Below are 14468 nucleotides of genomic sequence, written 5' to 3'. Positions count from 1 at the left end.
CCATTGTGGTGGTGTATAGAGCCAAAAATGTTAGAATTGTGTTGATGTCCCAATATTTTTGAATCTGACTGTAAGAAAACATACTCACCAAATATAACCCCATTATGTTATGCAGGGATATGCCCTCTACTGTCTGTATTTGTGAACACTTGTGCTTTTAATATTACACAGTTAATTCTGTATTCACTTCCTGTCTCTGGGAGACTGGGTTAACAACTTCCAACCCGGCCACCGTACATAAATGACCAGTGGGACAAGCGCCATGCTGACAGGATGTACCCATACATCCTGTCAGAACCAGGGGTCATGCAGCAGCATGATCCTGTGATGGCTGTCTCTTCTGACACAGCGCATCACAAATCGGGACATTGGCTCTCTGATTGCCCCCCCCCCCCGATCATGTGATGGTTGTGTGCAATCACAGCCATCACAAAATGTAAACAGGCACATGCCTCTGTATCGGCTCTCTCTCTGAGCTCAGTGAGGAGAGGGAGAATGGGATCACTGCAGCCTGTCAGCGATCTGTGCGTAACTGCTGATTTTACTGTGCAGCTACACACAGATCAAACACAATGCAGCCATCTTCCACCAGTGCAACATGCACCATCTGTCCCTAAGTGCACATAAACATCTGTACCAGTGTCCCATCAATATCTGTCACAGTGTACCTGTGCACAAAAACATCTGTCACAGTGTACCAGTGCCCAATCAACATCTGTCACAATGTACTAGTGCACATCAACATCTGCAATAATGTTCCATTGCAACATAAACATCTGTCAGTGTCCCTAGAGGACCTTTAACATCTGTCAGTGTACAAAAATATCTGTCAGTGTACCAGTGTCCCATCAACATCTCTCACAGTGTACAAACTCTTTCACAATGTACCAGTGTCCCATCAACATCTGTCACAGTGTACAAGTGCACAAAAAATCTGTCACATTGTACCAGTGTTGCATCAACATCTGCAATAGTGTCCCACTGCAACATCAACATCTGTCAGTGTCCCTAGTGGACCTTAAACATCTGTCAGTGTCCTATTGGACATTCCACATCTGCTAGTGTCTCAGTCAACCATCAACATCTGTCAGTGTCCCTAGTGGACCATCAATATCTGTCAGCATCCCTAGAGGACTGTCAAGTTCTGTCAGTGTCCTCAGTGGGCTTTCAAAAATGTGATGGGCAGTCAGGAAATTGGATGTGTAATTTATGCCCCATAAAGCTTAAAGGTACTCATTGGATTTTGGGCCTTTCTATGTGGCCAGGCTGTGAAAAAGTCTCACACATGTGCAGGGGCAGACTGACAACTCATGGGGCCCCCGGGCAATAGGGGATCATGGGGCCCATGTCCTTGCCCAAATTCAAAAAAGGCTATGAAAAAGGTACCAGGAGCATCTCATGGGGCCCTCTACTGACCCCGGGCCCTCGGGCAGTGCCCAAGTTTCCAAATGGTCAGTCCGCCCCTGCACATGTGGTATCGCCATACTCAGGAGGATTCTCAGAACGTATTTTGGGGTGATTTCGTAGTATGTTAGAAATATCTTATATAATGACAACTTTTTGTTAAAAACATGTTTTAATTTTACACATTTTCCAAAAACGTGTGGCAAAAAAATGACATGTTTAAAAGACTCATTATGCCTCATAGAAAATACATTGAGGTGTTTGATTTCCAAAATGTGGTCATTTTGTGGGTGTTTTCATTGTCCTGGTGCTCCAGGGCCTTCAAAAGTGTGATAGGTAGTTAGGTAATTTATGCTCCCTAATAACCCAAAAGGTGCTTCTTGGACTTTGGGTCCCTCTATGTGTCTAGGCTGGGAAAAAGATCTCACATATGTGGTATCCCCTTACTTGGGAGAAGTATCATAATGTGTTTTGGGGTGTCATTGCAAGTATGCCTATGCCGTATGTGAGAAATACGTTGTTAAAGTGACAATTTTGTGGGGAAAAATTTTATTTAATTTTTTTATTTTGCAAAGCATTGTGGAAAAAATTTACAACTTCAAAAAATTTACCATGCCTCTTGCTAAATCCCTTGGGATGTATATTTTCAAAAAAGGGGTCATTTTGGGGGTATTTGTACTGCCCTGGCATAATAGGACCTCAGGAATTGAGATAGGCCCCCAGTACATCAAGACTGATCAATTTACATGTACATGAACCATAACTTGCATACCTTTCCCACAGACTAAATAATATACACTGATTTTGGGTTATTTTTTTACCAAAGAAATGTAGCAGATTCAATTTTGGCCTAAATTTATGAAGAACAATTGTTTATTTACAAAATGTTATAAAAGTAAGAAAAAAATGCTGTTTTTCTTTTCATTTATATGACAAAAAGTAAAAAACGCAGTGGTGATTAAATACCACCAAAATAAAGCTATATTTGTCTAAACAAAATGGTAAAAATTTAATTTGGGTACAGTGTTGCATGACTAATTGTCATTCAAAGTGTGAGAGCACTGAAAGCAGAAAACTGGCAGGAAGGGATGAAAGTGTCCAGTATTGAGGTGGTTAAAAAAAACCCAGCAGGGTTTTTAGAGATCACATTTTCACAGGTGCTGCTGCTGTATTTTATCCAGGCCAGAATCAGTGACTGTTAGGTAGTTGTTCCTGTGTTCTGGCTGTTTAACTGTAGCTGCCCATAACTTCTTGATCTAAATCCGAGTAACAGATGAGTCTCTGTCTTATTGTTATCTCACATGCATAGTGCCTGATATCTAGGTCTTTGCTACTATATGTGTGTAGTGGGTAGTGCTCACCTTCCATTATATTAGTAAGTGAACAAGTTTATGTGCAGGCTCTATTATTTGAGTTACCTTTCTGGTCTGGGATTCTATAGCTAGGTTTAGCTCAGCGCTAAATAACCAGAATAGGCTACATCTAGATTAAACATCTGGGAGCCCAGAAGGTAGATTTTGTACATTAAATGTATGTATTACTATTAAGCTCTGATTATAAAAAGCTCATATTCTTCCCATACTGGTGTGTAACTACAGTATATACTTATTACTAATGCTATCTGCTGGCTGCAGTAGCTCCTCTTCTTTCAATTACTTTGATTAGATTATTGGGTAATTTCCCGAAAGATAATCCCTTCTGCTCACGGATCCCTGTCCCGAGTGGAGGTACTGCCAACTTTATTATCAAACCCACTCTTCCACTTAGCGAAGGTTCTGGTTCTGGTATTTACCTATAGGTTTAGTGCAATATCCTGCTTGGGGAGGGCCATTCTCATAATTCCCTGCAAAAGAGGGCTAAATGTTATAATTAAAATCCCTTATTTTTTAATTAAGCTAGTTAAAATACCTAAATTCTGTCTTTATTTTTGCTTTGTATAATCTTGTGTGCAGCAGCACTTGAGAGAGGATAAAGGAAGGCCAGCAATTTGAGCAATTAATGCTCAGCTGCTTTGAACACAGGTACCAGTTTAGCAATGGGCACAGGGATGATGTTAGCAGCGTTCTGTTTTTCCTTCATTGCCAGCAAGGAAAAGGCAGAACCTATGCAAGCTATACTGCCTAACTGCACTGGTAGTAAAGACATACCTATAGCAGCTGGCAATGGTGTCTGGATCACCAGAATGCCTTGTTCACAACTGTATTTGTCAGGAACACCCTGATGCATTTTTCAGTGCTGCTAAAATGTTCTTCATTATCAGAGTACAAAAAAACCTGACACAGGTTCCAATCCTTCCAAAATTTTGTTATTGTATTAAATATAAAAACTTATTTTTTAAGATATCAGCCACATAGGTGCATTGTTTTCAGTGGGTTGGCAGAGAAAGGGATAGTAAACCACAAACACTGTGTAGCTCTGCAAAGCAGTTAGAGAGCCTGCATACATAATGAGTAAACATGACTGGTATAAAATAAATTATTACAAACTATATGTAGAAACAAAGATTTCAAACAGTGAAATGAACCTGATGCTACTAAGGGCTATTTCACACTGGTAGTAATGCTAATCCACAGTGCACAGCTTTTCAGAGGTCAATATAGCAGCAGCTGGCAGGCATTCAGCAGGCACTACTGCTGCCTCCTGATGTCTGTTTTTTTTACATAGTGGGACCACACCACAACTGCGAGCCAAATGTTTAGCTTGCGATTGTGGTGCGGCGCCACTGATCTCTAGACATGTGCCGTTCGTTTCATTCCAAATCAAAATTCGGACAAATTTTTCATTATTCAGAAATTTGAATTTATCCGATTATCCAAATTACAATAGTAACAAATTTAAACAAATCCAAAATAATGAAACTAAATTTCGACTGAAATTCAAATTAAAAACGAATTCAATTCAAATTCGAAACAAATTAAAAATGAGAATAGAATAAAATAGAAAATAAAGGAATGGAATAGAACAGAAAAAATAGAGTAAAACAGAACAGAAACAGAATGGAAAATAATAGAAAATCAAATAGAATAGAAAATAAAGGTATACAATAGAAAAGAATAAAACAAAATAGAATAGAAAATAAAAGAATAGAAAATAATAAAGCAAAACGGAGTATAAAATAAAAGAATATAATAAAATAGAATAGAAAATAAGTGAAAAATAGAATAGAATTGAAATAAATAGAATAGAATAGAAAAGAATAGAAAAAATAAAATAGATTAGAATAGAATATAGCTGCCTTCCAAAATTTGAATTTTGAAAAGAATAGCCTAGAACAATACAGAATAGAATAGCAAATAAAAGAATACAATAAAATAGAATAAAAAATAAAGGAATAGAATTGAAAATAATAGATTAGACTACAATAGAACAGAATATAAGAGAACAACAATAGAATAGAAAGAATATTCCAAAATTCTAATTTTTAATAGAATAAATTTCAATTCAAACAGAATTCAAATACAATAGACAAGCACAGAATAGAAAATAAAAAATAGAAAAAATATAACCATTTTCCGAAATGCAAATTTTGAATAGAATAAATTCAAATTCAATTTGAATTCGATGCAAATTTTCCAAATTTGGTAAAATTTAACTAAATTCAGAAAATTCGAATCAATTTCAAATAAACAAAATGAAACTAATTAAACTAAACAAAATGATTTAAATAACAAAACAAAAATATTTTTTTCATTCTGCACATGTCTCTACAGCCCAAGTTAAAATTTCCAAGTTAAAAGGCTTGCAGCCTCGGCTCTGTTGTCTGTAATGCTAAAATTACAGTGGCTTAGCAGCCTGGTTTACCATCCCCCACTCCGGTCACGTGTGTGTGAGAAATCCCTAAGAGAAAATGAAAATAAAGGCATGTTGTGAAGGAAGAGCTTTATACTTATGTGATCAGAAGGAGGTGAAGTAAATGTTCACACTCTTGAAGAGGTCCAGCCTCTGCTTCATGCCTCCCATGCTCAGTGCTGCAGTTCCTCCCGTCAAACCCCAGGTCACTATTATGTTCTATAGTGACAGGGACTACAAGCTACAAGGTCACATACTCTCTAAAAGTGTTGAACAACAGTGGTCTTGAGCTCTTCAAAAGAGTGAAGACCTACTGCCACCCACACATGAGTGACACATAAGGATTCTTCTTCAACAGAATGCTGGCTATAAGCTATTAGATGATTTCCTTCAGCATAGGGGCTAAACAGAAAATCTAGCAGATTCCACCATCCACACTTTGGATGGACAAATCTCCTGCCGCAGCTTGGCTTGGCCAATGATTTTCCAGCTGACACCTTTGGTTGTCAGGTGGGAAAGGGATGACAGATCCACCCACAATGCAAATTCCCGATGAACCAGCCAAAAATTGTACAGTATATGGCTAACTTTAAGCTGAAGTATCAGACTTAAATTAGGGAATGCTAAATAAGGGGCAAATCTAAGATTTTCATAAGTAAATCTGCACAATTATGAATGCATTTTCAGATTTATGCATAAGCTGCATTTCGCTGTATGTAATACATGCTTTTGAAAAATTCCTGTGAGATAGAACGTCTTAAATTCAAATAATGACATTAAAACATACAGTACACATTAACACAAAGTAAAACGTGGTTTTCATATGCAATAAATTAACAATCCCCTAATATGATTTACTCTGGTTTGCTATGCCACCATTACTGTTATTCTGACGGTCATTAAACAGTAGAAATACTTCAATATATAATTAGGAATGCATACCAGAAAATCCCATCAGGGCTCCTTCCCTTGCCTGTCTCCGAAGCCCTTCTCCATCTTTGTAGTCTATGTAAACAAGATCAATGGCTTGCAGTCCAAATGCTTTGGCAACAACAATAATCTTCTGCCTGGCATACAGGACATCATGAGTGTCTTTGCTGCTTGTTGCACCTTTAAAATATGGATATGCAAGCGTTAAGGATCAACGTCAAATATACTGGACTTAGAAGGTACATTTTATAATACTAATCTCAAAACAGCTAATGTGATAAAAGTAAGCAAATCTCAGTCAACCTTAAAAAAACAGACTGATGGATTTACTAAATATACAAGCATCTATTTTGGCAACTTTCAGGAAATGATTTAATTATATCATTAACGAAAACAACGTGTATCTGTTTTTTTGACATTGATAATGGTTAATAATAGTCATCTTACATGTACTTGACATATCATAGCTGAATGTCTATGAGTGAGCTCTCCATCATCACAAACATAACAAATTAGGACTACAGTAAAACATAGTCCGAAATGCAGTATTTATGACACAAATTGAGAAGAATCAGCAGGTGCTTTGGATAATATGCCCAGTGCATGTTTGCAGGGTGCACATTTTAATCCATCATTCCTATATACTGATCAGCATATGTCTCGGATTCCCCACAATCACTCATTCCAAAGAAAACAAGGCAAACAGCAGTAAAATACAAGTAATAAATACAATGACATCCGTTCATAGTTCACTTAATTACCATTAATATAACATTAGGTATTATGTTTGACAACTGTAATAAGATGGAGAAATTAACTAGAAACTATTTGTACACATTAACTGAATGTACTGTAATATTTTGTGTAATGAAACAGTGTAGACAATGGTGACAAAGCATATAGGCATGACTTAAAGTGTTACTAAACAACAGTAAAATCAGTCTGTATATGCAGTAAAGCATGCTTGTTACACTCACTGTGGAAACTAAGGGGTTAATCCTCTGCATTTTGTAAAAAGGCTGTTTGATTCTGTCTTCCCTGATTTTCCCCTTCTTCTGCTGTCCCCAATCCATCTGCTGATACAATAGAGCCTTGGGGCAAGCTGCACATGCTCAGTTTGGTGTATTGCTAGAGATTTTTTTTTTTGGGGAAAGTGCATGTCACCAGCACAGGGCCAAAACACACTGTCCAGACAGAGGGTCAGGGGGTTAAACAGCCTCATAGGACAGTCAGAGGAGAATGAAAACTCTTTCTACAAGATTAACCACTGCTCGGCCGGACACTGATAGAAGTTGCAATACTACTGATGAGAAAAGGTATTTAGCAGTTTATATTTACTAAATTTCCATGTTGTATGTACTGTGGGAAACCAGATATAGTAAATGCAGGGTCCTGGGTTTAGTAACACTTTAACAATGAACTGATCTAGCTAGACCTTCTGTCCATGGTAGCAAGCAGATGGTCTCTGGACGATAATTCTTTACAGGAAACAATGGATTTGTTTTAAAAACCTATTTAGATCATTACTCTGAGGTAAGGGGTACTGGCTGTGCTGCTCGCTTCCTCCCCTCTACTCTTATATTTGTAATAAAACAGCAAGATTGGCAGAGCAGATCTTACAGGTTTATAGAGAACTTCTCATATTTATGGACACTCTAAAATCTGCAAACAATCCATACAAGCACATATACGGTATGTTTGAACACCAAAAGCAAGTAACAGGTTGTGGCTCGCAATGCCAAAATAGATTTGTACCTACAATGGAGGGCATTCTACAAATCAAGAAAGTTCAAGAAGGCCACCTTCTTCTACAGAACAGTCAGTGATGTATTAGAGCAATCTTAACCTTGGCCAAACCAACACTGAACCCATGATCCTCTTAGTTCTCTACTATGACAATGAAAAAGGACCACCTTTTCTGTCCAGACAAGTGACAGGATTTTGGGGCATTTTTATGGCTCAGCTGACTGCTTTGTACACTCAATAGGCAACACTGTAACAAGAATTTTTACAATTTTCCTGGTGATCATTTATTGAAATGACAGCTTGGAAACTAGACTGTGGAGTCTCCTGTTATTTCATAGCCCTGGACCTCTAACGATATGTTGCCAAGCTTACAGTGATGCTCGACTCAGCCCTTGATGGTTCTCAAAGGAGAATGACACCTAGTGTGGGACTGATAAAAACAGAGGATTCACAGTATCTACTTTTTACAAGTTTTAGAAAATTTGACAAAGCCAGTCTTATTTTTTTCTTTGTTTCAGATAACCAGGTAAGGGTATACAGGATTACACAGGATATCTAAAGGACCAAGAAATTTGCACACAAATTGCCCACGGACCTGTCATTCTAATTGGGCACTGAAGGGGGGTGCCTGCGAGCAGAGGCGTAGCTTGAAGCTTGTGGGCTCCCCCAACTACCACGCCGCCACTTCTTAGAGACACTAAGAATCTGAGGAATTAGGCAGCTGACAGATTATATCATTTTCTTTCCTTTGACCACAGGTCAGTGTTGATGGTGGGATCCCTCCTGCAACGTTATTGTGTTCTGCCGCTAGGTGAAGAGCTTTCCCAGCCAGCAGAACACAATGCTCACTGGTGGTGGCTATAGCTCCTGGCAGTGATTGCATGTATAAAAATATCTGACAGGCTGGCTACACTGAAGTCAATCGATGGATCGATGAAAGAAAATGCCTGTGCACATTACCTCCTGCACACATCACCCTCCTCCCTGTACGCAATGCCCCTCCTGTACATATATGCCCCTCCTGTACACATTACTCTCTCCCTATACACAGTGCTCCCTCCTGTACATATCACCACCACCTCAGTGTACATATTACCCCATCCTTGTACATATTACTCCCTGCTAGACATATTACCCCCTCCATGTACATATTACCCCCCTCCCTATACATATTATTTGCTCCCTGTACATATTATCTGCTCCTTGTACATATTACCCCTTCCTGTACATATTATCCACTCCTTGTACATATTACCCCCTCCATGTATATATCAACCCCCTCCTGATTGTTGCATTAAATCACTGCTCAGCCTGGCAAAAGTTAAAGCTGTTGTGGTCTTGCTGGGCTGCACACTGGATATCCGTGCATTCCAAAAGGAAGCTGTGAGTTGGGCTCTCTCCTCACATTCCTGAGATCCTGGTCTATTCTTCACAAGGGCAGCAAGAGCAGTAGCTATACTACTTATTCCCACAAGAAGCCCTGACTGAGTACTAGAAAGTGCTGAAAGTGCTGATTGGAGGCTTCCCAAAAAGAGGTCTGTTGCTTACCTGGGGCAGTCACAGTGTGAGAGATCCGGCTTTCTATTACACAGATTGTTCAGTGCAGAATCACTGTACTAGACCTGCAGCGGCCGACCGGGCCCCCTGAAGCATGAGCAGGGTTGCAGGTGCGACCCCTGACGCTACGTCTCTGCCTGTGAGCACCAAGCTGATTTTTTGACAGAGATAACACCATTTTTGTTGCATCCCTATCTAAAGCACAGAGCTGTTGCTGAAAAAAAATAATAGTTTATTATCAGTATTATAGGGGCATGGTCATAGACCTACAGCAATGTGGCATCTAACCCATTTATCTGATGCGCTGGTGTGCATATTTATTTTTGGCTTTCCAAAAAAAAAAAAAAAAGTTTAGCAAACTGGTGATATTCAAGGACATCTACCGATCATGAATCTGCCAGATCAATTGCAAGTTAACACCTCTAACTAAAAAAAGGAAAACTACAGGATGATCCTAAAGCAAGCCTAGTCAAACATTAAATACAGACCTGTTGTTCCTCCAACGCAGTATTTTAAAATGATCCCTTTTCTTAAATTACACTGCTTGAGGTTTAAACACAATGTAAATAAGGGCCCTCACTGATGTGCTTTTGATGCAACTTTCGTGTGCTTTTGTGCAGCTTAAGGGCCCTTTCACACTGATGTTCTTTTGCTGCATTCCCATTGACTTACAATTGAAACTGCCTTTTTGGTGTGCTTTTGAAAAACTGCATGAAAGATGCAGTATGCAGGACTTTTCAAAGTGCAGCACTGCCTGCAGTGTAAACAGTTACATAGTTATATATGTTGTGATTTATACTGCATGAAACCAGCCAACCAAGAAATAAGAAATTAAAGAGAAAAAAAAGGATTGAAGAAATGCACCCATACTGATCAATAAAAATGTGTATTTTAAAATTTGTTTTTGCATTGAAAACTGCAATGCATTGCAACCACGATCAGTGGATGGTGGGTGCAATGCTTAGGTTCCTGCAGAGTATTCCTCCAACTGCAGTTTGATACTGATGTATGGACCTTTAGTTTTGGGGCAGAAAGAAGTATCAATGGACTACAAGTGTGGCATCATCACCGCACTTGTGCATCATTGAGAACTACAAGCTACAAGCAGACAAGACTTTTAGTTTTTTTTTCATTCACAAATTCCTGTGAATGAATTACACAGCAATCTATGAATGCAGCTGTGTATGACCAGAGCCATTCACAGCTGATCCAAATTCAACAATGACAGCAGATGGTAGGGAGAAGAACCCCTGGATTCTGTAAGGAGGGGGGGCATTGGACTCTGATCATGTTTCATCCTCAATACTGGTATAACATAAAACATGGTCAGAAAGATGAGCTTATCTTCTGATTATGATATCAAAATATAAAATGTATTTTTCATGCGTTGGTAACATATTGCAGCTATGCGATAGATCTAAAAAGCAGGGAGATCAGATTATACAGGCTGCAGGTTGAGTCATAAAGGTGGAACACATTCCTTCCACCATTCTTCACAAAGATGGGACTTTATGACAATTGTACACATCCATGCATGCAGGCATTACACATATTAGAAAAGCCATAAAAAGGGGAAAAAAACATTGACATTGAACTGACAACTCTGGAACTAGCTTTATGTTGGGGGGATGTCTTGATAAACAGGCACCACAAAGTTTCTTCTATTGATTTTATCAGAAATCTTTCTTCTGTGAATTTCTGATTTGATTTCGCTTTGTTATTGGGAATTTACTTTGCTGACTACTGGGCTAAAACAGCTATAGACACTGAAGTGCTCTCAATGAACAGGGGGATGGTACCAGACTCTTCATCAGATGTGTTTTTTCATGTTAGGTGCATGCTAAATTATATCGGATCGGATCATCTACTTCCTGGACTGAAATGCTGGCTCAGAGATGGCAGTTCTTAGCTGTGTTTAAAAATCAGTCCCTGCTCCAGCCTCTCTCCTTGTGACTTACTACAGTTACAATGTTGCAGTCTGATCAGTAGGGAGACTGAATTGCAGAAATGCTTCCTGCTGCCTGCAGTAGACTGATGACATTATAAACAATACTGGCAAAGTATTGGGACGAATGCCTTTACACATGAACTTTAATGGCACCCAGTCTTAGTCCGTAGGAATCAATATTGAGTTTGCCCACCCTTTGCAGCTATAACAGCTTCAACTCTTCTGGGAAGGCTGTCCACAAGGTTTAGGAGTGTGTCTATGGGAATGTTTGACCATTCTTCCAGAAGTGCATTTGTGAGGTCAGGCACTGATTTTGGACGAGAAGGCCTGGCTCGCAGTCTCCATTCTAATTCATCCCAAAGGTGAATTACCCCCTCAGTCTCCAATCCCATCACCATCCTACTAAGTGACATATCGGACTGGATGTCACTCCACTACCTCAAACGCAACCTTTCCAAAACTGAGCTCCTAGTATTTCCCCCAGCCCGTGCCCCCCCCCGACTTCTCCATCAAGATCAACAACACTACCATCAGTCCCACCCCTCACCCCAGGGTACTAGGTGTAATCCTAGACTCCAATCTGTCCTTTCAGCCCCAAATCCAATCACTGACAAAATCATGTAGACTTCTCCTCTGCAACATCTCCAAGATATGACCGTTCCTAACCTCGGAAACCACTAAGCAACTCATTCACTCCCTTGTTATATCTCGCCTTGACTACTGTAACACTTTCCTCACTGCAGGCTATCCCCACTCCAGTCCATCATGAATGCTGCTGCCAGACTCATCCACCTTACTAACCGCTCTGTATCTACCACCCCTCTCTGCCAATCCCTCCACTGGCTTCCAATTGCCCAACGGATAAAATTCAAAACACTAACAATGGCGTATAAAGCCGTTCATAACACTTCCCCTATTTATATCACCGACCTTGTCTCTAAATACCACCCAAACTCTCCGCTCCTCGCAAGACCTCCTACTCTCTAGCTCCCTTGTCTCCTCCTCCCATGCTCGTCTCCAGGATTTCTCAAGGGCTTCACCCATCCTCTGGAACTCCCTACCCCAAGCTATCAGGCTATCGCCTACTCTGCTCACTTTTAGGCGCACTCTGAAAACCCATCTCTTCAGGGAAGCCTACCCCGACCCCAGCTAATACTGGAATCCCCTACTCCTCCTACCACTCCATCCCCCACAGCTAATTACCTCTTGTACCACTATCCCCTCCCTCCTAGATTGTAAGCTCCAAGGAGCAGGGCCCTCTAATCCCTCTTGTATTGAACTGTATTGTTACTGTACTGTCTCCCTCCATAATGTAAAGCGCTGAGCAAACTGTTGGCGCTATATAAGTCCTGTATAATAATAATAAAGGTGTTCTATCAGGTTGAGGTCAGGACTCTGTGCCGGCCAGTCAAGTTCCTGCACCCCAAACTTGCTCATCCATGTCTTTATGGACCTTGCTTAGTGCACCGGTGTGCAGTCATGTTGGAACAGGAAGGGGCCATCCCCAAACTGTTCCCATAAAATTGGGAGCATGAAATTGTCCAAAATGTCTTGGTATGCTGACGCCTTAAGAGTTCCCTTCACTGGAACTAAAGGGCCAAGCCCAACCCCTGAAAAGCAACCCCACACCATAATCCCCCCTCCACTACTTTTCACAATGCAGTCAGGCAAGTACCATTCTCCTGACAACTGCCAAACCCAGACACGTCCATTGGATTGCCAGACATAGAAGCATGATTGGTCACGCCAGAGAACATGTCTCCACTGCTCTTGAGTCCAATGACACTGTGCCTTACACCACTGTATCCAATGCTTGCACTTGGTGATGTAAGGCTTGGATGCAGTTGCTCGGCCATGGAAACCCATTCCATGAAGATCTATGCACGGTTGTGCTAATCTAAAGGCCACACAAAGTTTGGAGGTCTTTAGCTTTTGACTCTTCAGACAGTTGGCGACTTCTGCGCACTCTGCGCTTCAGCAAGCACTGACCCCGCTCTGTCATTTTATGTGGCCTAGCACTTCATGGTTGAGTTGCTGCTGTTGCCAGTTGCTTCCACTTTGTTATGATACCACTAACAGTTGGCCGTGGAATATTTAGTAGCAAGGAAATTTCACGGATGGATTTATTGCACAGGTGGCAACATATCACGGTACCCCGCTTTAATTCACTGAGCTCTTGAGAGCGACCCATTCTCTCACAAATGTTTTAAGAAGCAGTCTGCATGCTTAGGTGCTTGATTTTTACACCTGTGGCCATGGAGTTGATTGAAATACGTAAATCCAATGATTTGGAGGGATGTACCTATACTTTTGGCAATATAGTGTATCAGCCTAGGCAAAGTCACTGGACTGGAGATACGCCAGTTGACCTAAATCAGTATTAACCACTTGCCGTCTGGCCGCTGTATATAAACGGCCGGACAGTGGCAGTCCAGGGGCAGGTTGCTGTTCATAAATGGTGCCTGCCATTATGGACTGTGCATGCTCCCTGGAAGTTCGCAGCATCGCAATCTGGTGCCCGCTGTGTCTTCCGGACACAGTGGAACACCGATAGTCGTACAGGACCTCTGTGTGAGGTTCCGATCTTGTGATCACTGATTGGCCAATCAGTGATCACATGCAGAGTAGTAAGCAAGATGTCACTTCTGACATCATTACTTACTACGTGTGAAATCTGTGAATGATCACAGAGGTCACATGGTACAAGGCTATTCACAATAGCCTTGTACCATGCGACAAGCTGTGACCAATCACAACTCACACAGTAGTTCTCAATGGCTGCAAGAATGCAGCCAGAGAGAAGGAGAAATGATTGCTTTTACAGCCTTTATAGGTGTAAAAGCAATCAGTGCAAAAAAACTTCATCACCCCCCCACAAGTAGTACAGGGTCACCATGGTGACACTGTACTGCTAGGGTGACAGTATGTAGAAAACAAAAACATAAATAATAATATAAAAAAATAAAATAAAAATGTGGATTATTTTTTTTTTACTAAAAAGATAACTGAATAAATTTTGACCAAGATTTATGATGAAATATTATTTATTTGCAAACTTTTATAAGAAAAACACTTTTTTCAAAATTTTTGGACT

At 40.3% G+C, this 14468-nt stretch overlaps 1 protein-coding gene across 2 annotated transcripts in view; it reads right to left on the bottom strand.

Moving 5' to 3' along the window:
- The window catches only part of CLYBL (citramalyl-CoA lyase), a 496984-nt gene that overhangs the window by 41197 nt on the left and 441319 nt on the right, over positions 1–14468 (bottom strand). For both annotated transcript variants that reach the window (XM_089684538.1, XM_089684539.1), the window contains one exon: positions 6136–6303. In XM_089684538.1, the coding sequence (XP_089540664.1) occupies positions 6136–6303 (168 nt within the window). The remainder of the gene's footprint in view (positions 1–6135; positions 6304–14468) is intronic.

Source organism: Staurois parvus, unplaced genomic scaffold, assembly GCF_062004578.1.
Source record: "Staurois parvus isolate SC_StPar_1 unplaced genomic scaffold, SC_StPar_1.0 ptg000349l, whole genome shotgun sequence".
In the NCBI taxonomy this organism is placed as follows: Eukaryota; Metazoa; Chordata; class Amphibia; order Anura; family Ranidae; genus Staurois; species Staurois parvus.
This window is presented reverse-complemented; position numbering and strand designations above follow the sequence as displayed.